We start from the raw sequence: 27,453 nt of genomic DNA, 5'->3' as shown, positions 1-27,453 counted from the left end.
ACATAACAAAACATGTTCACAAGTAGTGTTGAGAACAGAAAAAAACTTTTAATGCTACTGTGCTGTATGTTTCTATTCGACAAGACGAGTTACAATTAGCACACACTAGAATTGATGTAGAACAAGACGAAGCATGTTTACAATTAGTGTTTAGAACAGAAAAACTTATAACGCAAAACATTATGAGAATTGAAATCTGCATTATAAGATTATTTTCTCTGTTGATACAAACGCACTTCTATGCAATCAGCGCCCACACATGGAATTGCAAATGTTGTATATCTCTATCCGACGTACAGTTGTACTTCCTCCTAATTACTGCAGATAAAATGATAACTACATAGCAGGGGATACCTTTGTCCTACATCATATTGTGTTAAGGAGAAAAATTATGGATTCAAACCCTGTTCTAACATTATAAAAAGTTTATTGGATTGAAACTTTGTTTACAAGGGAAAATAATATAAATGTACTTCCTCTTAAATCAAAAATCACTACTATTATGCAGATAAAATGAGCTGTGAGAAGGATTGGGCATGTATATTGTTAAATTACCTTCATTTTAGGGACGGCTCAGTGTTTAGAACAGAAAAAATTATAACGCAAAACATGAGATTCCAACTCTGTATTATGAGATTAACCTCTCTGATGATACAAACTCACTTCTATGCTATCAGCACACACACATAGAATTGCAAATATTGTATATCTCCATCAGACGTACTTCTTCTTAATCACTGCAGATAAAATGATTTTACTACTTACCAGGGAATAATATGAAAAATCTTTGGCCTAAGGAGATGGATTTTTGCGGGATTCGAACACATGCAACAGAAAAAATGTATAGATTTCTAACTCTGATTTTGTTACAATAGAAAAAACGTGGATGCAAACCCTGTTCTCTTATCACAAACACTGTAGAGAAAGAAAAAGATATAGGATTCGAACTTAGATCCCATAGGGAGAGGAATTAATGTACTTGCCCTTAAATCAATAATCACTATTACTATGCAGATAAAATAACGCAAGACAATACGATTTTCTGCAACTATATCTTCTGTCGATATTCATATTATAATAAAAGAATATTACAACACCCTATACTTACCATCTTCTTGTAATCCCGGGAATCGAAGACGTGATAACGCTGTAATCATTGGGAGAAGGGAAACTCCAAGTCAGCGGAACGAGAGAAAAAGAGGGTAGATGTACTTCCTCATAAAACAAAAATCACTACTACTACTACTATTGATGTGATTAGCGCGCACAAGCTACGTGCTACTAGGAATCGAACACCCAGCCACATAGTAGGACGGTATCGACACTTACAACAGATGTTTAGAACACACAATGTTTAAAATCGATCTACGAAATACAGAATTAAACGATACATTTCTCTTAAAACAATAGTCACCACTACCACGATTAACATTACAGTTTGAACCGCCTATCTTAAGATCCGGAGGCTAATACATCGCCAACCTTACAGTCAAAAGTTTATTAGAGCTAAGATACAACTTCCATTATTTGCCTGGTTCGAAAATGAGAAACTACGGAATCGCATCCTTTTATTTTTTTGCTAGTTGCTTTACGTCGCACCGACACAGATAGGTATTATGACGACGATGGGACAGGGAAGTTCTAGGAGTGGGAAGGAAGCGACCGTGGCCTTAATTAAGGTACAGCCCCAGCATTTGCCTGGTGTGAAAATGGGAAACCACGGAAAATCATTTTCAGGGCTGCCGGCAGTGGAGTTCGAACCTACTATCTCCCGAATATTGGATACTGGCCGCACTTAAGCGACTGCAGCTATCGAGCTCGGCAATCGCATCTTCAGAGGGCGTTTCCAACCTGCCCGCTCCAAGCTGATAGCTGCATGCAGTAGCATGTGAATAACTGGTAACTGCCTACTATTACTCTACATCGTAGAACTACACACGCATACACAAGGTGCATCCGGTTTTCGAAGGCGTTAACGTGCAAATTATTAGAACTGCGCAGTAGAAACGCACACACTTACCTGAGATTAACAATACTTACATATTGAAAGAGAAAAGAACAGATCTGCATTTAACACACAGTACATTCAAAGTAAATATTTGCATGCAGCGAGATGACTGGCTCGCAACCGGAAATAAGCGTTAAATTACCAATGACACAGCAGTGTGCGTCGACTGCATGTCGTGGCTTACAGAGGAATATTGTACCGAGTTAAGATTACATGGATTTTAAATTGCCCGCCACCACATGCATAAGGTGGCAACAGTGAGGTTTAGCCCCGTCAAGATGGCAGCATGGGTTAACGATGCTCTGTTGTTTAAAATTCCGCGCCCACGTGGTTAAAGATGGCAGCTGTCATCTTGACAGCTGTCAAAAATCACATGGCCAAGCACGTGGCTTTGTGTACAAACAGTATGACGTCACGGTCACGTGGTCATGACGTCGTGGGGTCAATGACCCCGGATGTAACCTGATACCCGTGGGAAAATGCTGAAGCAGCTCCTATTGTGTTTGAACCGTCTTTGCTCTTCTACTTCAAATTATTCCTTCTTCCACATGTCTAACAAGGAAACCTGTTTCACCTTCCTTGATGCCATGTCTTTCTAAATGCTGCCTTTAACTCTGTACAGTAGCCCAAGAAGTCGCGGTTAATTTGACTTGGCAGCAAATGTCATAATGTCCCTGACACACTCAATAGCTTGTTCATGAGTGCGTATTTTTTCCTGGCTTTCTCTTTCCTCATCCTCCTCTTCCTGGTCTTAGTCCCTTGGATTCTCTGTACGGCGGATCTTCAGAAGCTGTACAACGGACTGGAAACTGTAGTGAGTACAGTAGCAAGCTGGTCGTCACTGCGAATGTATTCGCCTACATTACATGCGAAATTCTGTTGTTGGCTCAGCGTAGATATCAGTGCAGCATTTTCAGTCGCTTCCTCAGGTGCGCCGACGTCATCATTTTCTGCAAATCCCGCTCGAAACGATTGTTTGAGGTTTGATTTGCTTCACAGCCGAACTGATCCAGTTTACAGCATTCGGTATGGAAACTGAGTGTGCAAGTGTGTAGGTGTTGTCAGCTTTATCAACATTCTTGATCAGTTACTACATCAATAAACGCCTGTAGTGAGATTTAAAGGTGCAAATCACCGCTTGGTTCATATGTTGAACAACGCTGGTTGTGTTAAGTGGAAACCAGGCTAGCTTGACATTGGAAAGCAACACATCTGAGTGACATGTGGCATTGTCGAGAAGAAGAACTGCGATTTTCCTTCTTCATCCTACAGTTAAATTCTTTCAGCCATTCTTACATTAGAGCACTGGTCATCCAGGCTTTCCCTTCGCTCCTCCAAGTTACCGGACGCTTACGCAAGTCCAAGTTTTTAAAACACCTTGGTTCTTTGATTTCCCGATTACCAGGGACTTTTCCATTTTCCCCTCCATATTACCGCACAACAGTACTGTAAATTCTTCTTTCGACATTTTACCCCCACCACATTTTTACTCACGAAGCGCAAGTGACTTTGAATGCAAGTCTCGAAAAACAATCATGTTTCGTCGGCGTTGAAAATGTCTTTATGTTCATAGCCAGAAATTAAATTTTGCACCTTCATTTCCACTCGGCTACCATATTTCCATCCACGTCTTTGGACTCGCCACAGAATTCATTCCATACGATATTGTGTCTTGTTTTGAAACTCTCCAGCCACCCAGTTGATGCTTTAAATACGGTGTTTCCAAGTGATTTAGCAACAGCAAGAGCGTCATTCTGTAGCATAGATCCACTAACAGGAAGGTTTCTCGAACGGGCACTGACGAATCATTCCCACACTAAATCATTGATTTCTTCTTCATTTCGTCCATTCTCCTCCATCCACTGCTTAGTAATGTCGTCCTTATGTTTTAAAGTCTCATAAACTTGATTTTTCCACATCTGAAACGCGACACAATTTGAACACATACAACTTTTCGTTTTCATTCGCTTCAATAACATTCACTTTCTCGTTCAGTGTCAGTGACGTATATTTCTTAGCCATCAGTTTCTTCAAAACTGACACAAATTTAACGACGGAACACAAAGTAAGGGAACTGTTTACCTTAGAATTGGGCTCAATTTGTACATCAAGATAAAGATCTCTACGAACCATTCCAAGAGACAGGCAATTAGTGGAGATTTAAATTCCATTCTACCAGGAATTTGGTAAACCCGGACCTCATTAGAGCAGCGTGGTACGGTCTGTAAACACCTGACTCTTCCCCTTGCGAAATATTTATGTACCTTCAGTACCGGGTATCCTAGATAAATTTCACAGCTAAAGCATAATGTCCGCATTATATAGTAATTATTTTCATAATTTCTTTCCGTTTCCACGTTGAACAGATTCCGCTTTTTACAACATAAATAACATGCAAAGCCATATCCAGTGGGCCGGGTTATTATTTGTATTTTGGTAATGTTAGTGAAATAGGGGGCCAGTGCACGAATGTTCACTCATTTATATTATGGTTATCACTTCAGCCTTCAAGTCTGTCCGTCAAGATTTCTTTAAACGTGTGGATAAAGTTTCTTTTAATTTTTTCCGTAAGTACCCACCAAATGTTGCGATTTGACATCGGTTTTTAAGGGATATATTCATCCTCTTTAAAATGTTCGTATAAATATATTCACTAATACGTACATTTTTAAGTGGGAAATAATATTACTTTTGCTCCCACAGAGAAAACTTCGGCAATAATAATTAATAATTTCTAATGGCTATTTCTAGCCCTCCGATGAGGGTGGGTGGCATCTTCCATGTGTAGGTAACTGCGCCTTATTGTGGAGGATAGTGTTATGTGTAGTCTGTGAGTTGCAGCGATGTTGGGGACAGCAAAACCACCCAGCCCTCGAGCCACTGGAATTAAACAATGAAGGTTAAAATCCCCGACCCGGCCGGGAATCGAACCCGGGACCCTCTAAATCGAAGTCCAGTACGCTGACCATTCAGACAATGAGTCGGATAAAACTTCGGCAAGAAAGGGTCAATCTATATAAATAAAATTGTAGGGGGTCCGCTGTCTGTAATTTCTTTTGTTTTGCCAACTTTTCAGATATTTATCCGTTTTAGGTCAACACAAGACCGAATCGATGGTTTTTACTTTTCGTGTCTGTTTGTTTGTCTGTTTGTCTGTCTGTTTGTCTGTTTGTCTGTTCCACCATCACGTCGAAACGGCTGGATAGATCTCAACCAAACTTCATATTTAGAGTATACTCATCCCGGGGAAGGTTTTGATATGCATATCGTTTTAAAATATTTGAACAGACGGGGGGTTTATAAGAAACCCAGAATGGTTTTCCTCCATTTTCTCTTATACTATTGATTTTCTGTAAACTCCGTGGACCGTACGTGAAACGTCTCTTCATTATAAACAAATTTCGTTATGTTCATAATTTACCTTACTCTTCACATAACGGAGAAATTTACAATTTCCTGCTGGTATCATGCTCTGCATTGAGTGACCGACAGACCGACAACGAAACGACAGGTTACCATGGCAACGTCTCTGACTGCATGCCAGCAGGGAAGTAACGTAATGCCATTTTCCTCATCATGCTTTTAAATTCGTGGTTGTTCCTTGGGTAGAAGGCAAGAGAGGCGTCAATCGGCCTATCTGCGGGATATTGGCGGAATATCGTTAGAGGTTATAACCGCCCTCGAATACATCTATATAAATAAAATTGTAGGGGGTCCGCTGTCTGTAATTTCTTTTGTTTTGCCAACTTTTCAGATATTTATCCGTTTTAGGTCAACACAAGACCGAATCGATGGTTTTTACTTTTCGTGTCTGTTTGTTTGTCTGTTTGTCTGTCTGTTTGTCTGTTTGTCTGTTCCACCATCACGTCGAAACGGCTGGATAGATCTCAACCAAACTTCATATTTAGAGTATACTCATCCCGGGGAAGGTTTTGATATGCATATCGTTTTAAAATATTTGAACAGACGGGGGGTTTATAAGAAACCCAGAATGGTTTTCCTCCATTTTCTCTTATACTATTGATTTTCTGTAAACTTCGTTTACCGTACGTGAAACGTCTCTTCATTATAAACAACTTTCGTTATGTTCATAATTTACCTTACTCTTCCCATGACGGAGAAATTTACAATTTTCCGCTGGTATCATGCTCTGCATTGAGTGACCGATAGACCGACAACGAACCTACAGGTTACCATGGCAACGTCTCTGACTGCATGCCAGCAGGGAAGTAACGTATTGCCATTTTCCTCATCATGCTTTTAAATTCGTGGTTGTTCCTTGGGTAGAAGGCAAAAGAGGCGTCTGCGGGATATTGGCGGAATAACGTTGGATGTTATAACTGCCCTCGAATAGATTAAGTAATAACACCATTAGTCATCTTCTTATTATTTGTTTACCTAAGAATCACTGGACCTAAATTTCTCCTCTGTTACCGCTTTATTATATCCATAACTCACACTAGCATAATTTATTGAGGTGCATTTGATTTTCCAATACATTAACTTGGCATTTACATATTTGTCGTTATCCGGCTGTCCTCAGTTATAATCCATTTTCTATTACTTTCAACTTTCTTAACTGTATTATTTTCTTCCTTAATTACGCCGTATGTACGCGAGTGCTACAGACTACTGGATGTATTTCCACCAAGACTCATATTTAGAATACACCTGTCCTTGATAGGTTTTAGGGCAAATATTGTTTCTAAATCTTTGAACTGACTGGGGGTTTATACGAAACCGAAACAGTGATTTTGCACTTCCACAAAATATACACAACCAACGTCAATTTAAATCTACCTGCCTTGGTAGAAATTAATTTCTAAACGTTTTTTCTCATGTGCATCACTTCGATACGAGGATTAATAAGGGAGATATCATTAACGGACCGTTTTTCTGTACAAGTCCCATCGGACTTAACTCACGAGCGGGTACGCGTAAAGCGTATTCCTTACAACTTGAAAAGTGCTGAAGACATTCGAACGAAAATTTATATTTAGCATCCACCTGTCCAAAGGTAGGTTTTAAACGTAAATAACATTTCATGTTCCGGAATGGACTGCCGGTTTACAGGGAACCGAAATGGTGATTTTAGTCTTCCACAATATATACAGAACAAGACCAACCTGACTGAAAATCGACCAAACGTGATGGAATTCCACCTCTAAACCTTTTTTTCATGTGCATTTTTTCGTCAGGAGGATTAATAAGGCAGATATCATGAGTGGTCAGTTTTGCAGGTTAAGTCCAGCGGACATAGCCCAAAAGGTGTTTTACATGGAGCAGATTCTTTATATATATAAATCAAATCGTAACGACTGTGTGCCTCTACACTGACTATTTTGGCGAAATTTTCGTACAGCTTTCCGTTTAAGGGGTAATAATGACCATCTGCATAATTTTTGGTTTAGTTTCCTGAAAGTCCTAATTTTTTCCCGCCTCGCCCAAAATACAGATTGCGGCATAATCTGCCAGAAGAAAAAGAAGATAATTGAAATTTGACAAAATTATACGTTTTAGCCTGTAACGAACGGAAAACATCCAAGATCATAAATTTTTCACTTTTTATCCCCGAAGAATATCGAAGTATGCAGGCAATTTTAATGATGGTGCAGACCTTCGGAAATTCCTATCACATAACAGATTGCACAATCTCCGTTCAATTTGGAATGATCTACAAACTTGGTCTTATGACTTTTGCCTTACGTTTGATTTTTCTCTATTAATCGATGTTAAGTCAATTTGAAATTTTCACATGCATAATTCATACTTTCGATTACTTATATGAAATACAGAATCATCAAACTCTTCACGAAAATTGGCCCACCCAGTAGCCATATGTGAGCCAAATGCTATGTATGTAGCTGTCAGATAATTATCCGAAAAGTAATGTAATGTGAGATAATCTTACAAAAACGTTACCCTGTTCCACGTTTCTAACTCAATCTGACCCAAGAATAGATGACATATCATAAGACCAGCCATTTAGGCCACTAAATCCGGCGTGCCTTATGGTATAATCCTTTGTCGATATGACGTACGTTTAGTAGCAGTTAATCTGTAAATGAAGGTCTTCAATATTGTAAACACGCATATACTTTCGTATGTCGATCTATATATATTCACTGATGTCGATTTGTAGCGATCGAGAAAGGGTGGGTCTGCTATTGTAATCAGTACTCCCCACACCGACTTCGACTGGCAGTATGAAAGGGTTCCTTCTCCAACTCCTGTGTAACTGTCGTTAGTAAGGATGGCCTTCAATTGTAATGAATAGTTCACTTCTCGATTTGACTTGCAGAAGGCAAGTGAGCATGCAGTTTTGTTTAAAACTCCCCTACCCGATTGTGTTTGGCAGAAGGCAAGGGTGCCCGCCATTATAAAGAAATGTCCTCATCTAAAAATGTGACTGGCATTAGGCATAGTGGCCAGCTATTTTGATGGAAACTCACCAACTTGGTGTGACTGGCAGTAAGCTGGCTGGAAGTAGGAAAATGGGCCTGGCATTATAATGATAACTGCACAACTCAATTTCGAGTCATAGTAGGGTAATTGCCTGCCATTATAATAAAAACTCCTCAACTGTAATCTTTGTGGAAGTAGGAAAGGAGGGCTGCAATTTTAACGAAAACTCCCCAAATCGATTCTGTCCGCGTAGTAGGCAATGGGGCCTGCAATTATGATGTAAACTTCCCAACTCGATTGTGAATGGCAGTAGGCAAGTGAGCCTGCCGTTATATCACAAATCCGTAACAAACACTTTACATTGGAAACAACGTATGGGCACCTCCCCATGCTCTTTCTCGGATAACGCTAAGAGACATGCAATTTTAAAACAATCCTATTTACTGCATGTACGCTATTTACTTCGATATTCGAATACAATATAGAATACCGTAGCGAAGCACGGGTACATTCGCTAGTTAAGTAATAACACCATTAGTCATCTTATTATTTGTTTACCTAAGAATCACTGCACCTAAATTTCTCCTCTGTTACCGCTTTATTATATCCATAACTCACACCAGCATAATTTATTGAGGGGCATTTGATTTTCCAATACATATACTTGGCATTTACATATTTGTCGTTATCCGGCTGTCCTCAGTTATAATCCATTTTCCATTAATTTCAACTTTCTTAACTGTGTTATTTTCTTCCTTAATTACGCCGTATGTACGCGAGTGCTAGAAACTACTGGATGTATTTCCACCAAGATTCACATTAAGAATACACCTGTCCTTGGTAGGTTTTAGGGCAAATATTGTTTCTAAATCCCTGAACTGAATGGGGGTTTATACGAAACTGAAACAGTGATTTTGCACTTCCACAAAATATACACAACCAAACGTAATGGAAATCTACCTACCTTGATGGAAATTAATATCTAAACCTTTTTTCTCATGTGCATCATTTCGATAAGAGGATTAATAAGGGAGATATCATTACGGACCGCTTTTCGGTACAAGTCCCATCGGACTTACCTCACGAGTGGGTGCGTGTAAAGCGTATTCCTTACAACTTGAAAACTACTGAAGATATTCGAACCAAAATTTATATTGAACATCCACCTGTCCAAAGGTAGGATTTAAAGGTCAATAACATTTCATGTTCCGGAATGGACTGGCGGTTTATAGGGAACCGAAATGGTGATTTTACTCTTCCACAATATATACAGAACAAGACTAACCTGACTGGAAATCGACCAAACGTGATGGGATTCCATCTCTAAAACTTTGTTCATGCGCAGTGTTTCGTCGGGAGGATAATAAGGGAGATACCATGAATGGTCAGTTTTGCAGGTTAAGTCCAGCGGACATAGCCCAAAAGGTGTTTTACATGGAGCAGATTCCTTATCTACATAAATCAAATCGTAACGACTGTGCCTCTACATTGACTATTTTGGCAAAATTTTCGTACAGCTTTCCGTTTAAGGGGTAATAATGACCATCTGCAGAATTTTTATTTTAGTTTCCTGAAAGTCCTAATTTTTACCCGCCTCGCTCAAAATCCAGATTGCGGCATAATCTGCCAGAAGACAAAAGATAATAGAAATTTGACGAAATTATACGTTTTAGCCTGTAACAGACGGAAAACATCCAAGATCATTAAATTTTTCACTTTTTTATCCCCGAAGAATATCGAAATATGCAGGCAAATTTAATGATGGTGCAGACCTTCGGAAAGTCCTATCACAAAACGGATTGCACACTCTCCGTTCAATTTGGAATGATCTACAACCTTGGTCTTCTGACCTTTTGTCGTATCTGTATCCCTTTTACGTTTGATTTTTCTCTATTAATCGATGTTAAGTCAATTTGGAATTTTCACATGCATAATTCATACTTTCAGTTACTTATATGAAATACAGAATCATCAAACTCTTCACGAAAATTGGCCCATCCAGTAGCCATATGTGAACCAAAAGCTATGTATGTAGCTGTCACATAATTATCCGAAAAGTAATGCAATGTGAGATAATCTTACAAAAACTTTACCCTATTCCACGTTTCTAACTAAATCTGACCCAAGAATAGATGACATATCATAGGACCAGCCATTTAGGCCACTAAATCCGGCGTCTTATGGTATAATCCTTTATCGATCTGACGTACGTTTAGCAGCAGTTAATCTGTAAATGAAGGTCTGCAATATTGTAAACACGCATATACTTTCGTGTGTCGATCTATATATATTCACTGATGTCGATTTGTAGCGATCGAGAAAGGGTGTCTCTATTATTGCAATCAGTACTCCGCACACCGACTTTGACTGGCAGTAGGAAAGGGGTCCTTCTCCAACTCCTGTGTAACTGTCATTAGTAAGGAAGGCCGACCATTGTAATGAATAGTTCACTTCTCGATTTGACTTGCAGAAGGCAAGGGAGCATGCAGTTTTGTTTAAAACTTCCCGCCCGCCATTATAAAGAAATGCCCTCATCTAAAATGTGACTGGCATTAGGCATAGTGGCCTGCTATTTTGATGGAAACTCACCAACTTGGTGTGATTGGCAGTAAGCTGGCTGGCAGTAGGAGAATGGGCCTGTCATTATAATGATAACTGCACAACTCAATTTCGAGTCATAGTAGGGTAATTGCCTGCCATTATAATAAAAACTCCTCAACTGCAATCTGTCTGGAAGTAGGAAAGGGGGGCTGCCATTTTAACGAAAACTCCCCAAATCGATTGTGTCCGCGCAGTAGGCAATGGGGCCTGCAATTGCAATGTAAACTTCCCAACTCGATTGTGAATGGCAGTAGGCAAGTGAGCCTGCCGTTATATCACAAATCCGTAACAAACACTTTACATTGGAAACAACGTACGGGGTCCTCCCCATGCTCTTTCTCGGATAACGCTAACAGACATGCAATTTTAAAACAATCTTATTTACTGCATGTACACTACTTACTTCGATATTCGAATACAATGTAGAATACCGTAGCGAAGCACGGGTACATTCGCTAGTATTTTATAAATTAAAACAGTTTTCCATCACGTCGAACCAAAGGCTCCTAAATGATGTATGGTACACATAATATTAAAATAATATAAAATAACATATAAACAACAAACGTTTCCTTAAGGAGCCTCCGGATTAACTACATTAATTATAAATACGAGTATATAATTAAATAAATGATTAAAACGAATAGTCCACCTTTCACAGCAGTAATACCCGCTCTGGTTCATCCCTTTCTATTCCTGATCACTGATTCTCTATGTGTACGAATTCTCCTGTTGCGACTGGTTCCAGACTTTGAAATTCCCTGCCTGTCAGTGTCAGAGATACCACTTCTTTACCTGAATTTCAGACCGCTTGTCGAGATCACCTGAAAAATGCAGCTGACTAATTTGTATGACTGGATGAGTAAATGGCTGTGAGTTAGGAAAGTGTACTGTATTATTGTGTAGTTTATTTACTATTGTAACGGTTCAATACCGTTACAAACATTTCTCATCATCCATTATTATTATTATTATTATTATTATTATTATTATTATTATTATTATTATTATTATTATATTCGATTCTGTCGTCAAGCTGCACTATTGATTATTCATCGCTCATCCTATTTCATTTCACTAACTATGTAATACGTAAAATTAAGATTAATGACATATATGCATTAAAAAAGAGCAATACGTTGTATATAACTTACGGTGAGATTTGTAAAAGTACAGAAAATGTTACACTGTAGTCAAGAGCTGGCATGTTGCACAACGCAACTATTATTAACTTGGATTGTGGACATATTGAGGTATACCCACTGCCCGAGGGCAAGTTAGTACACGACACCACGACACGTCTATGTCGCGTGGCTAAGTCGTTCAGAAGCGGGAAATTTTCAGGTATAGTGTCATCACGTGGGATGTGGATCAGAGACTCCAATAGCTAGCCGACTGCAGAAAGTAAAGAGGGGAGGGGGAGATTGATAGTAGGAGAAACAACGTGACCGTGTGAAGTGATGATAGGGCTTACTTACATCACTTGGAATGCTGCCTCGTAGCTAAGCTTTATATTTCATTTGGTGTCTAATAGCTGAGCTAATATCTTACGCCTGATAGCTGGTCTAATATCATCCGTCTGGTGTCTAATAGCGGATGTACAGTGAGTGGCCAAAAATCACCGGGAAGAGGTGTCCCATTAGAAAATGTGCCGTATATGACTCCTGAGAGTTGCGGTTAGCTGCGGCGTAGCTGAGCAGTCTGTCACAGACACCAGTGTCGTGAAGATGGCAGCACGTCGCGAGTTAACCGACTCTGAACGTGCGATGATCATCGGCGCACTGCTCATGGGTCATACCATTGCGGAGATTACACGCGAATTCGGATTTCCAAGGTCAAATGTGTCGAAGGCGGATCTTCAAAATCGCAGAGAGAATGTTACCACCGCGTATACCGCCGCACGGGAAGACCACAGGTGTTTAACGAACGGATATCACGTCGCCTCCACAGAACCATACTGGGCGCTCGACCGGCTACTGTGAGTCACTAAGAGTACTAAGAGTATCCTGGTCGAGATGCCATGTTTCAACAGGGAAATGTGTCATGTCACCGCTCTGTGGTGACACGCAGTGGTTGGAGGAGCACTCCAGTGAAGTTACGACCATGGATTGGCCATCCAGATCCCCCGATGTTAATGCACTCGAGCATTTCTACCAGGACTGTAAGGAGCCACTGCACCGCATAGGCTCCACCAGTCGACGACCACCTCGTGTCCCTTTGCTGACACCTCAACACAGAGCTCAATGACGTTCACGGGCCCGCACACATCGGAAATGGACCATAGAACAGTGGATTGTTCCGATGAATCCCGTTTCCAGTTGTATCGACCGGCGTGAGAATGTGGCGTATGCCCCATGAAGCTAAGGATCCTGTGTGTCAAGAAGGTTGTGTCCAGGCGGGAGGTGGCTCTGTTCTGGTCTGGGCGGCGTTCTCATGGTCGCAATTAGGCAACATTGTCCGGCTGCAGGGAGCGCTGACAGGTGCACGTTATGTGGACATTCTTTCAGACCATCTGCATTTCTTTCTGGCCCTAAGAGTACCCTGGTGGAGTTGCCATGTTTCAACAGGAAAATGCGTCAAGTCACCACTCTATGGTGACATGCAGTGGTTGGAGGAGCACTCCAGGAAGTTACGACCATGGATTGGCCATCCAGATCCCCCGATGTTAATGCACTCGAGCATTTATGGGATTCTGTCGATGTTGGTATACGCTCCAAGAATCCCGCACCAATTACGCAAGACAAATTGTGGGTAGCAGATTCCTCCAGAACGATTCACAACACCTTGTAGAGTCGATGTCTCACCGTATTGCTGCCGTTTTTAGGGCTCACGGAGGAGCAACTCGTTATTAACATCACATTCAGTGTCTTCCCGTGATGACTTTTGGCCACTCAGTGTATAACGGAAAAGAATGAACTGTTCTTGTTCAAAAACTCTCGTTCTACTTTCGAATGCTTGTCTGTAAAGTAAGTGTAAGTTATAGTTCCTACCAAGATTTTCTGACTGTCCGCACATAATCCTACCATGGTCTGACAAGTATGAATCTCTTTCTCATTTCTGTCGAGTGCAGACTCGTAAGTTAAATAACGAAATTGTACAGTTTAGAAGGAAACATGCATCTATGTCACGTGTGTAAAGAAGAGATCCTCCAAATGTAAATATTTCGTAGCAAACATCCAGGCATTTTCTGCCTAAATGACCAACCATTCTGCATTTAGTTATAAGGCTGAAACAAGCAGAGTGTTCTTTTTTAAGAGTGCCGGCTCATCGTAATTGCATAGAAGAAAGAATTGACGATCTTCCCTTTCATCTCAAAAAGTCACCCAAGAAATCATTAAATTGAGGCCTACAGAGAGTTGTGTCTATGGAGAGTTTGGGAAACAAACTGGATTATTTAAGCTCAAACCGTGCAAAAGATCAACGGTGTGCGAAATAACCGAAGTGAACAAAGAAACTGCTGTTGAAATTGGAACAGAATTTGTAGGTTTCCAAGGAGTGTTTGCCCACTACGCAGCTTATCTTTGAATGGGACCTGGTTTGACTTAAATGGTTGCGTTAACACTCAAAACAGTTGACTTTGGATTTCATGGAAATTTAGGCGCTGTACATCAAACATCATTCCATGATTTAAAAGTGGCTGTATGGTGGGTGATTAATGGAAACAATTTCTTCCATTCATAGGTCATTCTTTAAGATAGGTCGAAAGCATTCTTTTTTCTCAGGAACTTGTCGAAGAGTAAAAACAAAGCATGACAATTAGTCCTCTTTTTAGGCTTTTAGTCCTTTATCTATAAAGGAATATATACTATAATTTCGAAGTAATATAGGGAAAGTTAAATTTGTTGTTCAACAGGCGAGTTTCTGGATCTTAAGTGTAGCCTATCATTACCACAAGTGACTGTACTCAGAAAACCTGTATTCGATAACTAAAAAGGATATTCTCTATATAATTATTTATTCTATTTATTTTTATTTGCTTTCTTTTGCTTGGCGTAGTTAAAACTATAAAGCATTCTCTTACACTAAACCAACTACATGAAACTGAAACAATTAAAGTAACTAGGAAACAATGTTAAGAATTGACACCTTACTTAAAGGTAACTGTAATACGAATTTGAAGATGTTAATAATAATAAATCATCACAATTTGACAGTAATAACAGTCACAATTAAACGGAAAGTAAATATTACTTATACTGGTTTGTGAATGACGAGCCCGACCTCAGGCTTCGTAACTCATCTGGTATGGAGTTCCAGACCCACGCAGCACCTACTCTGAAGGAGTAGGCGTACCGTTTGCTGGTGTATGCCGGGATGGTCAGGATGATCCTGTTGTGACAGTGAGAGTTGAGTTGATGAGTCTATCAGAGCTTGATTAATCTTGATGCTAGGTACCGAGTTCTTAGAATGTTGTGTAGTTGACACGGGGCATGTTGAAGTGGTTTTACGCTGAAGATAAAGCAAATGCAATAATGTCGAGCTTTCTGCAATCTACTGGTTAACTGTGAGTTAAGGCCACTCTATACAACATCACAGTAATCACATAAGGGTATTATTAGAATTTTGACCAGGTTAATATTTGTTACAACGGATGGAGGGATCAATACACTCTTGAACAAGTGTAGTTTACAAGTTCTGCCCACGAGAAGTCTTCATCAAATATAACTCTAAGATGTTTTACTGTTTAACTCAGTGCAACTCTAGTGTCATGTAACACATCAGATATATTCCCACCTCTAATATACGTTGCGGTATTTTGCTGACCTATTATAATAATCTGGGTGTTTTAGGGTTTGATTCTGAGTCTAATTTTTATAGCCCAGTTACAAAGCAATTACAATTCAGAATTGAGTTCTAGTATGGTTTCCGAGATGTTACACGGAGCAGAGTGTTTGTAAACCTGCAAATTATCGACATAAATATAGTAACTAGAGGTTGTTCGTAACTTAGAAGTGTCGCTGATAATGATCGAAAATAACAGCGGACGTAGCACAGGACCTAGAGGAACTCCACAAATGGCTCTACTCCAGAATGATGAACTATTACTCAAAATTACTCTCTGATACCTACTTCCGAAATATAAATAAGTACAGTATGTATCGTTAAACTCACTTATGGCCCGATACATTTCTAACCCAACAGGAGACAGGCATATCGCACGACAAATATACTTTGGACGATATGCTGACTCCTTTATACAGAGTTCAGTTTCAGTGGGTGATAATTGCTCTGTTTAAAACATAGGTATCGGTTTATGAACTTATGCTTGAGGCATAGTTTGATGAATATATGAATGAATGGCATAGCTACTTGATGTTAACCAATTAGAAATAATGGGAACCTAACTGACCATATAGTGAACCCGAGTGACTTAGGTCCATAGTCAATCATGATTTGATGTATGAACTAATATATGGAACATTTATTGAAGTACAGAAAGTTTATTCCATACGAGCTGTGTTAAAATATAATTTGGTCATACGACAGACTGGAGCCATGGAGCTTAGTCTGTCACAACAGAATTTAGCTGCTTCACAGCAGGGGAGCCCATTAGTTTGGCGACCAGGAAAATACAAGTCCACAAATAAGTCTTAGTCAGAAAGAGAAGGGGGTAGTTTGACACAATGGAAGCTTGCAACACGAGCAGTGCGCTGGGATATTTTGGGCGGACGGAAACTTACGCGACGTCACAAATTCCAGGAAAGGTTGAATGGAAAAGTACAGTGGTTTCGACGACATTCGCTAGCCTAGGTTCTCGCAGGTGGAAACTTAAATCACGTGACCACTTGTAGGCCAATCACAAAAAGTTGTTGGGAGACTCAGGGATACCACCTTGAGAGATGGTGGATGAGACACTAATGTAACTTCGAAAGTAATTAGTAATAAATTATTGTGAGTACACGGATCAATGTAATGAAATTATTAGATGTCACGCATGGAAAAATAATCGATAATTACTGGCAAATTAAATAAATTGAAGGCTGGATTTCGTGGAAACCAGACAGCTTGAATGTCATTGGCTGGACGAAAACCACGTTGTAATGGACGCTTCCAAGGGCGCGAAATGTGAGGAGCTAAATCCATATCTCCGAAATCTATGAACGTCGGGAGTTCATATTTAATCCAGCGAATATGCTAGAGGTGTGGATTAATTTGATATTAATTATAACATTCAATTCGGAATGCAAGTGCCGATTTTGGAAATCCACCCCCTCCCTCATGGACATGACGTCATTTAACCCGCTAGGGGAGGCTTCATCCATACATACTAACGCAAGAGACACTCACGGCAGTCTTGAAATTAAACTTTGGAGCTGAACTATCGTCCATAGCTGAATCCGTCGTGTACCGCTAACTTAACCTTCATTTGTGCGAGCAACCGCCGGCACTTACGGAAAGTGATCGCGCTCGAGCGCCACGAACTTGAATTATTTTAACTTAGAACAGTGTGTACCAGTTATAAAATATTGTAGTGAAGTCAAATAACTAAATAGTAGTAGTGAGAAAATAAGTTTCAAGTACACAGCAGTAGGTGCATAATTAGAAGACTGTGTGACGAACAGTACCTTGAGGGAATAATAGCCTGTACTTTAGGAGATCGAACCAATATCATGAACACTTCAAGAGTGCAACATGAATTGGGCGTGCCGCGTCGGACAACGTAAATTACGCCGGGCGTATAATTTGACACCCCGTCGGATGTGTCCAAGTCCTTTTGTGCGGTGAAAAGGACGAAGTTCAAACAGTGTAAATAATAATAATTTGGGTCTAGGATTAAATTTGTGTTGTAGTATTCAAGTAGAGATCAACTTTTCAGTGTTAACAATTTCAGTGGTGAATTAGTGTGATATTTAATATAGTGGAGTGAAAATGGCGATGTGCCAGGAAATCTTCTGTGAAGTAAAGCCACAAATTATGGGCGAGTAGTACGGAAGATAGTGGCCGAAAGGGGCCTCTCATCTGCTAAGCCGCAATGGATAACAGAAATCAGATGAGTACCACAATGTGAATAATATTTGGGAAATGTCACTGTGATTAGGAAAATGGGAATAGTTTGATTGTGACTTGGTTACCATACGTAACAAAATGGGTCGCCTCACGATGCCATTCAAAATTTGAAGCACTGACGGGACTAAGGGATAATAGATTAAATGTCGGGTCTAAATTATGTAGTGATATTGTTGTACATATCAATTTTGTAGACATAGGGTAGTGAATTAAGTCATGCATGCATTTATGTTTTTATAGTCGAAATTTTTCGACATTTGATTTGATGTAATATTCAAATAGACCCGGAGTGTGTTTTTCTCTTAGTCATTTAACGACCAGTTATATAATAGTGTTGAAGGAAAATCCAGCCTTGTCATGCCAGCTGTGGTTGTCTCAGTGTTAATATTCTAAATTTGAAGTTGTCAAAGTTATGGGAAATACCACAGAACAGTAATAATTCATGAGATACCGTAGTTACGTGAACATTGATTAATAGTAAATTTTGTGCGATAATGTTGAGATCATCGGGAATCATTTAATGACGGGATGTCGTTTTTTTAATTCGGAATTAAAGTGTGTGATGTTTTAATTTGATCAATTAATAATATTGAATAATAATATCGGTGCTAATATCCGTACATGTTAATGAACGTGTTGTTTAAATTACGGTCCAATAATTTTACGAATAAATGTCGTGTCTTAAATTTGCAATTCATTAGCCGGAACACATATGACTAATATTACGAAACCATGATTGTCAAATTTTGGTAAATATAATTTCAGACTGTTACGATTATTTGTGGAGAATGAACTAAGACGTAAATCGAATGTGAATAGAAAGGTGATAAAGAACCTGCAGTCAGATAATAAAATGTCGTACGATGTCAGAAATGGAATATATAAGTCAGTTGATAATTCTGTGAGAAATAAATGAATAAAGGATTATTGAGATAGAAAGGGATATAGATTCCGTATGAGAAACACTTAGCATATTGAAATGAGTGTAAAATATACGGGCAATGTCACAGAGATATACTGAATTACGTAGCGGGTAGAATTCGAACCCGTGACAGCATGTACGAAATAAATAGACTGCGTAGCTATTCGTTGAGATACAACGGATTTAAGGATAATGAGAGATTCAGATTCCACATAAATGATCGTATGTTGTAACCAATGTAAAGACGGGTGATGACAATCATGATGCCGTGATGATAATAATAAATCATGCAGATAAAAGGTTGGACCGTGTTAATTAAATGAGCGTTGATAAAGATGTTAAAAAGGAATCTAAATGATAATATGCAACCGATAATAATAATAATAACGTTAGGACGATGATAAATCATCGCGGTCAGATTAATAATAATTGTCATAATAATAATAGTAATGACGTCTTTGGGTTGATCATTGAATAATTGTAATCACGACGGATATCTTAATGCATTTTTGGCGGAAGTGACCGATTCATTATTAATAATAATAATAATAATCTTGAGTGACGTCATAATAATAATAATCACAAGAGGGAGATGATAATAATAATAACGGTAATAACACTTGTGTTTTGCGTCCCGTAATAATGACGATCATAATCAAACGTACCTGTGCCAGGAATCGTCGAGTATCATAATAATAATAATAATAATAATAATAATAATAATAATAATAATAATTTCGATAACGCTAATTTCGTGGAGGCAGGGATATTCTAATAATAGTGAATTAAATCATTGCCGACAACATATCTCTGCTCGAGTTTTTGAATAATATAATAGTCAGTTATCTCGTTACCGTGGGGCTCTGTCCGAGGCAAGTTACCGTAATACTTTGTTTGTTTATTTTTCTTGCGGGGCGAGGAGAGGTCAACGGCCGGTATTTACCCCGTACCTCGTTATCTCATTTGTAACAGTAACCTTCTGAGACCGCTTGATAATAATTTAGATCATGTGTAAAGAAAATATAAATGTTAATTCAGTGGTATGGCATCAGCTGGATATTTAAGACAGGACCTGTCAGTGCAATACAGTTTCCTAAAAATTCATTCTGACATTACCCAGTCCGAGTACCGATCTTGGAGAAATGTAGATAGTCGGGGTACTGCATCTAAGTTGAATCGAGAAGCCGACCATAAACGTGGTTTATGCTCGGGCTCCCGATAGAAGGAAGGCTTTTCCTTGAACAACGGTTCGATTCAAACGTGATCGATCCGTAAATTATACCCCAGATTGTAATTTTCTTTCAGGATAAACCTACCAGCATATTATCACCACTTGCGGTGAAGCAAGTGACCTGTTTATATCAGGTGTTGTAAATCCAAATGTTTTCTTTTTTTGTTCTATTCAACTGTATCAAAGTTAATAGCGCCGGGTGGCGCAATAAACTGCTCCTTCTGGCAGTTATTTCAAAGGAAACCATCCTCATAATCTTTTTATTGTAGTTAGATGTTATGCCCTTTTCAATTTAAACGTCACTTCCTAGTCCTATCATGGAGTCCTTAAATTCATGTTTGCAATTGAGCTTTCCCCATTTTAATTTTATTTGCTCCGTTCATTCCCGTGTTCACTGAGGCCTCTATATTTACATATTTGTTGACTTAAACAACGAACCGACACCCCTGAGATTAATGCTAGTCTGGGACTCGGGAGGTGGACGGATGCAATAGATATACTTAGTCAACTTTGAGACTGTAGCTGTATAAGTGTGCTATAATCAGGACAAGTTACTGAACTTGATTTCTAATCTGTAACCCAGCTACTAGGTATGAGATCGTGAGATTGAGATGGTCGCTTCCCACCCGACTGGTTTCGTTATATTATCGTATCCTTCTCTACTTCAAGACTGTCTAGACTGACTGTAATGGTTTCGCTCGGCTGAAATAACATAATTGACTTTAGAAGTACATTAAAATCTACCTTTCGGCCGTAATTCCATTGGTTTTTAATGACTTCCCACACCAGCTCTACCACATGGTACTTAGAGAGTAAATCAAGCACGCTACAATCCTAATCCTAGTACCAATTACGTAAATAATTACATCTGTATACACCGGTACAAGCACTGTGTCACAAACCAATTACAAGAAGCACTAACACAAACTAAGTGCAAGCTACTTAGCCGACAATCAGCCTAAACGCATTCTTCTATTCATCAAACATAACTCTAAGATGTTTTACTGTTTTACTCAGTGCAACTCTAGTGTCATGTAACACATCAGATATATTCCCACCTCTAATATACGTTACGGTTTTTTGATGTCCTATTATAATAATCTGGGTGTTTCATGGTTTGATTCCGAGTCCACTATGTATAGCCCATTTACAAAGCAATTACAATTCAGAATTTAGTTCTAGTATGGTTTCCGAGACGATACACGGAGCAGAATGTCTGTAAACCTGCTAATTATGGACATGAATATAGTAACTAGAGGTTGTTAGTGACGGAAATGTGTCACTGATAAAGATCGAAAATAATGACGGGCCTAGCACAGGACCTTGAAGAACATCAGAGTGATGAACTATTTCTCAAAATTACTCTCTGATACCTATTTCTGAAATATAAGCAAGTAAGGAATTGGGCATAATTAGCACCCACCGTTAGCACAACTTCCAATAAACAGACATTAAAAAAAATTAGAATAATTGCTGAATTTGTTCACTAGAGAGAAAATACTGATAATTGTAAATAATTCACAAATACTAGTCATAATGAAATCGCTAGAAGATACATTTGTAGTCGAGGAATTGAAAGGACGGAGACGTGGACATCAAAACTGGATACATTTCATCTAGAGTGAAAAACAATTTAGCAAGCTTGTTGTATTACATCACTGCTAACATCGCGATCAATGTCAACGGATTTTCAGTTTTACTTGGAACTCAAACCACAGGGATATGACCCTTCATTTGAGAAACATCACATGCGTTATCGAGAATTGAAACTGCAGTCGTCTTTATTAGAATATAATAACGATACGACACAATTACCACATCCCACATTTACAGAGATAAATACTGGTAACATAACTGAGTAGCGAATTAAGTTAAATGTCACTCTTGGCCATATGTTTTCGTTTTATCTACCCCAATAAAAGGTAAATACGAAAGGCTTTCTACAATTTCTAAACGTTTTAGAAATTATCGAGGTATTTACAACGCTCTCTAACTTCCCTACTACTTTCATTTTCATAAGCCATTGTCTGTGATTAAAACCTCACTTTCTCAGCAGAACGCTGATTGAAGATGAAACGTGTGCCTCATACTGAGTGTGTATAAGGAATATTAATCTTGGGGTTCGTCACTACATTTGGAGCATACCAAGGCGTTAACTTCCCGAACTTGTCCATTTGTCTTAAAAGGGATAAATAAATTCAAGATAAATTCCCAGGTATTCAAGTTCCAAGCCGTATTGTGGTTCATTAGTGAGTAAATTTCGTGCAACGGGAATGTGTTCGCGATAAGAAAGGAAAAAGACGCAAAAGAAAATCTTCATGACAACGCACACTGCATGAATAGTTGCCCTACAGAAATATATTAACCATCTTTCTCAGCAGATATTTCTTATGGTTCTGTGCAATGGGCTACGAAGTTTCTCGTGTTAATGCCACTTAAAGTTACTGTGGGACGCGAACTTAACCCGGGTGATAATGTATGTGCCATTAGATTTTATGAATGCATTTTGAATCAAGTTGTGATGGTCTGATAGGGCCATTTTAATTAACGCTTTGTCGCCATAAACTTTACCGTTTTTTTTGTTACTTACACTCGTCCGATAATGTTCCTTTTAATGTTTTTCAGTTGACGTTTTGGTGTTTGCTGAGCCTGCAGGCAAGAAAAAAATACGATTGTTTTTATTTGAGTTGAAATAATCCTCTTGAATGTTAGTTATAGATTTACAATGGTGCGTGTTTGTTGTCCATCAGTTGCCTCCTTTAACCCAGAATTAACTTTGACACACATGTTTTGTCATTTGTAAAACGACACATAAATTAACGCACTGGAAAATCGTTCTTTAATTTGCTTGACGTTGCACCGACACAGATAGGTCTTATTGCGACGATGGAATGGGAAAGGGCTAGGGAAAAAATTCCTACAATTCGGCTTCTGCGAAAATCGTAAAAGTAGCCAGTGGAACGTAAATCTAATGATATAATTCCCATCATAGTTATGGCCTGCGACATTATATGCGAAGGAAAATAAATTTCTGGGTAACCTACTTGATTTACTCTTAATTGAACCCACAATACCACGAGAAAAGGAAGTTGTTTAAAAAATATTAACCGTATAACTTTCGGTTATATGGGTGGATTCCCTGACGAATTATCTTGGGTGATCATCAGGTTGTCCATGCAATTCTTCTTCTTTTACTTCTTATTGGCTTTTCCCAAATACCTGAGTTCGATACTTTGAATGGATTTAACTCATTTTTTTGGCCGGTTGTCTTTCCTTACGCTAAACCCACGTGGACCGATATATTCACTATTGCATGTTTCTGTGGTGGTCAGTAGCGTGATGTGTTGTATGTATATGAAGGTGTCAGAGGAACAGAAACACCCAGTCCCCGAGCTAGAGAAATTAACCAGACAATTTACTCTTTCACAGAGTATCTGTGTTATATTTTAAGAACATTTATTATACAGTCCTATGGAAGGAACCTTAAATAAAGCAGGTATCTAATCAGTGTTCGAATATTATGCATTTGTACAACATTTAAAGGTTGGTGCCACTGTTGCAGGAAATCAACCAGCAGTGTTCCTTTGTGGAGGATCTCTCATCAGCAATCGTTACGTGCTGACAGCTGCCCACTGCTTAAAGCAGAATAAATACAAACTGTAAGTATGATCTGTATAGACCGGGACTTGGGCAACATTTTCATTTACTTTACCGTCATTCAAGTTCAAAATTGATTCGTTTTGGACCGAATCTCAGACATTGAGACACATCTTGCTGCTATATTGAATCTAAGTTGTTATTGAAGGAAATATATCTTTTCACTTGGTTTTTCATCCTCACTCCAAAGGTCTGTGATCTCGTTTTTAGGCTCTTGCCAGGTTTCAGTTCAGTAAGGTTTGTAAAACATTTAGCGCCACAATGGCATTTTCTGTTTCAAATAAAGCTAAAAAGTACCTGGAAATATACTTTATTGTAATCATCAATGTTGTTCGTATCAATTTTTCAGTTTAATTCTTTCTCTCTTGGATAGTCGCATAGTAGTCAATCTCCATTAGCTCCCATCCTCGGAGGCCTGGCTTCGATTACTGGACCTGACGGAGATTTAAGATTGACAGGAGAGTTTTTAAAATCTTTTTTACTTACCCCCGCAGAGTAAGTTTTCAGAAATTCAATTTATTGCTAAGAAAAAATATATATATTTGAAAACTTTTAACTTAAACTAGTTGAATGAATCTTGTACTGAGACGTGTTTTCTGATAACATTTCATACCCAAGTCAACTTAGCATCTCAGCAATTTTGATTCAATGTAGTGATTTTCCTTTAACATTTTTCTGTAAAACAATGCATTTTATACTACTTCTTTCGGCGTCTGCTATTGTCCACACAGTCTATCATAAGTAGCGTAGCCAGGATCGACCGATGGGGGTGTGGGGTTGGGGTGGGTACCTAACCTCAATTAACCCCCACCCCCACCCACCCTTGGCTACGATCCTGTCTATCATTAACGTTTTTGTAACACGCATTCTCATGTGAAAATTTATCGTCTTGAGAAAAGCTTATCTATCTTAAGCAACGCTGCATGTTGTTTCCTTTTGTCATTACATATTACTTTACTGTCAGAGTCCCAATGTTCATTCCTGTCCTGTATTACCAGTCTTTTATGACATCATTCGACCATATCTGTACATTTCACATGTTCATACTCATGTTACTGAGCAGGTTTTTAAAATGTTTTTTTGATCGGGTGAGTTGGCCATGCGGTTAGGGGCGCGCAGCTGTGAGCTTGCATCCGGGAGATAGTGCGTTCGAACCCCACTGTCCGTAGCACTGAAAATGATTTTCCGTGACTTCCCATTTCCACACCAGGAAAATGCTGGAGCTGTACTTTAATTATGGCCACGGCCGCTTCCTTCCCACTCTTAGGCCATTCTCATCCCACCGTCAACGTCAAGGTACGTAGAATACAAGGTAGGGATCACGAGAGAGGTGCGCAGTAGCAAAGCAGAGCTGTGACGTCACGCAGGACCCTCGCGTTGAATCTGCCCTGAATTAGGTAGAGGTAGTTCGAATAAGAATCGCTGTGCACGCAGAAGCTAGGTGCTGATAATACACGACAGTAACATATCTGAGGTGTATAAGAAACCGTATGTGTTTATTTTACGTGATAAAACGTAAAAAGCAGTAACAGTGTACACTTTTCAGTATGGTTTGTCATGCGAGTGCAGGCTGCACAAATCATAGCAGGCACGCGAAGGAACGAAACATACACTTTCATGTATTCCCTGAAGCCACTGACCTAAATACATGGTGGCAGTTAGAAGTAATCAAGACATTATTGAAAGCTATCTTTCTCAGCTTCGAGGGTTCGGAAGCCTTTATGACCATCCTCTTCCGATAGCTGTGACGCAAAGGGCGAAATCATTGCTTCTCAGCCTCAATGCTTCCTAGGCGATAAGAAATTCCAACTGTTCTCAGGAAGATTATGAAACATTACGTCCAAATATGTTACATGCCACTGATGAACTCGATCAAAATTCGGATATCTTATGCCAGTCTAAGGCCAGCGTTCAGCCCATAACATCCTATTCTTTACCGGAGGATGAACAAGGGTTCGTTAAAGCCCTTGAAGAGCTAGTAAAACAGCTCGAGGACAGTCGCAAAACCAAGGGTCGTGATGAGCTTCTTGAAGACTTCACTGGCTATGCTCTTAGGGTAAAGAAGAAGAACCTCGATATAGAAAGCAATTATGGAGAGAAAACAGGTCAACCTACAAGGGGTTGTCTAGAGACAGTTTGATGCTGCCTACAGAAAGATGGCACACCACGGTAGTGGAGATGGAAAAAGAGTACACATTTTACCACGGGAAAGAACTGAAAGAGGGTTCTAACATCATCACAAACCTTACGGATATCCTGAAGAAGAAATTCTCCGAAATTTATGAGTTGCTTCGTGAGAAACCGTTCTTTTATTCGAATGGACGCTTTAAACAAAAGCAAGACATTCAAGAGACCTGGTTTCAGTTAATACAATACCGATTAAGAAGAAAAGCAAAGAAATTCCACTGATGCTACAGATAGGTGTGTTTGATATATTTTTTAAATATCAGCATTATTCTTTGTGTATAATATACCTGTTATTTTCTTATGAAAAGCAATTTATTATGTGTTACATGAAACCAGTGCTAAGAAAGTTAATATACAGGCTCATTAATTTATATAGCCTATCTAATGTTAACGTGGAATATATCAGTTTCTGGCACTTGGAGAACATTTACTGTACTGTTTGTGTTGTGGAGAGTTTCCTAATATTGCTGTTTGTGTTGTTGACAGTGTATATAGTTTCCCAATTTTGCTTGTAACAACGGACATACTTCTTGCAGTCATCAAGCTTTAACGTTCGAGTCTGTAACAATTAGACCCCTTGTTATTGTTATCATAGGTGTTGAGAACATGAACATATGGAATGGCCATTCCACTGCGATCACAGTCTTAGCATTGTTACAACCTTTTATACAGATCGAAATACTTCAGAAACGCTGCTTGATTCAGACTGTATTTGATCCCCTATTATTACTCTGGTGTAATAGTGAAGTGGGTTACCTTTTATGAGGTGATGATAAATATCAATGAAGTTCGCTTATCTCTAACTTGCGGCTAAAACAGAATAGCTCACATCTGTGCATTAGCCTACCTCATACAGAAGACAAGGCGCTGAGGGTTCACGATGACGCCATCGACGGCCAAGCGTGATGAGGAGACCTGCGCGTGATCCCTACCTCTTACTCTAACTACCTTGCGTCAACGTAAGACCTATCTGTGTCGGAGTGACGTAAAACAAATTTTTCTCGTAGCGCATATAGAACGATCATGAAACTGAAAATCCACAGCCTGTTTCCAGTTATTCAACCGGGTCAGGAATGGGATAAATGATGCCCCATCAAGAGGCGAGGATACTAATTTTGCCGGCTGCCGAAGCCTGTCGCACTCCTCTGAGGCAGTGAATAATGACTGACAGATGAAATGAAATGATATTGGAGAGTGTTTCTGGAATGAAATATGACAAAAGAAACCGGAGTACCCCGTAGAAAAACCTGTCCCGCCTCCGCTTTGTCCAGCAAAAATTTCCATGGAGTGACCGGAATATGAACCACGGAACCCAGTTGTGGGAGGCTGGCGTGCTGCCGCCTGAGCCACGGAGGCTCGAGAACGATAATATCTCCACAAGATATCGATGTTCAATTTCCTTTTCATAAACTCTAGCTCATTTACGCATATTTC

General features: G+C 39.3%; 1 protein-coding gene across 1 annotated transcript in view; it reads left to right on the top strand.

The window, feature by feature from the left end:
- LOC136862863 (melanization protease 1) overlaps positions 1-27,453 on the top strand; it is a 176,103-nt gene that overhangs the window by 89,402 nt on the left and 59,248 nt on the right. Inside the window, exon 3 of the mRNA XM_067139128.2 lies at positions 23,738-23,834. Within this exon, the coding sequence (XP_066995229.2) occupies positions 23,738-23,834 (97 nt within the window). The remainder of the gene's footprint in view (positions 1-23,737; positions 23,835-27,453) is intronic.

This window comes from Anabrus simplex, chromosome 2 (genome assembly GCF_040414725.1).
Source record: "Anabrus simplex isolate iqAnaSimp1 chromosome 2, ASM4041472v1, whole genome shotgun sequence".
In the NCBI taxonomy this organism is placed as follows: domain Eukaryota; kingdom Metazoa; phylum Arthropoda; class Insecta; order Orthoptera; family Tettigoniidae; genus Anabrus; species Anabrus simplex.
Note: the sequence above shows the minus strand (reverse complement) of the source record. Positions and strands in the feature narration are given on the sequence as shown.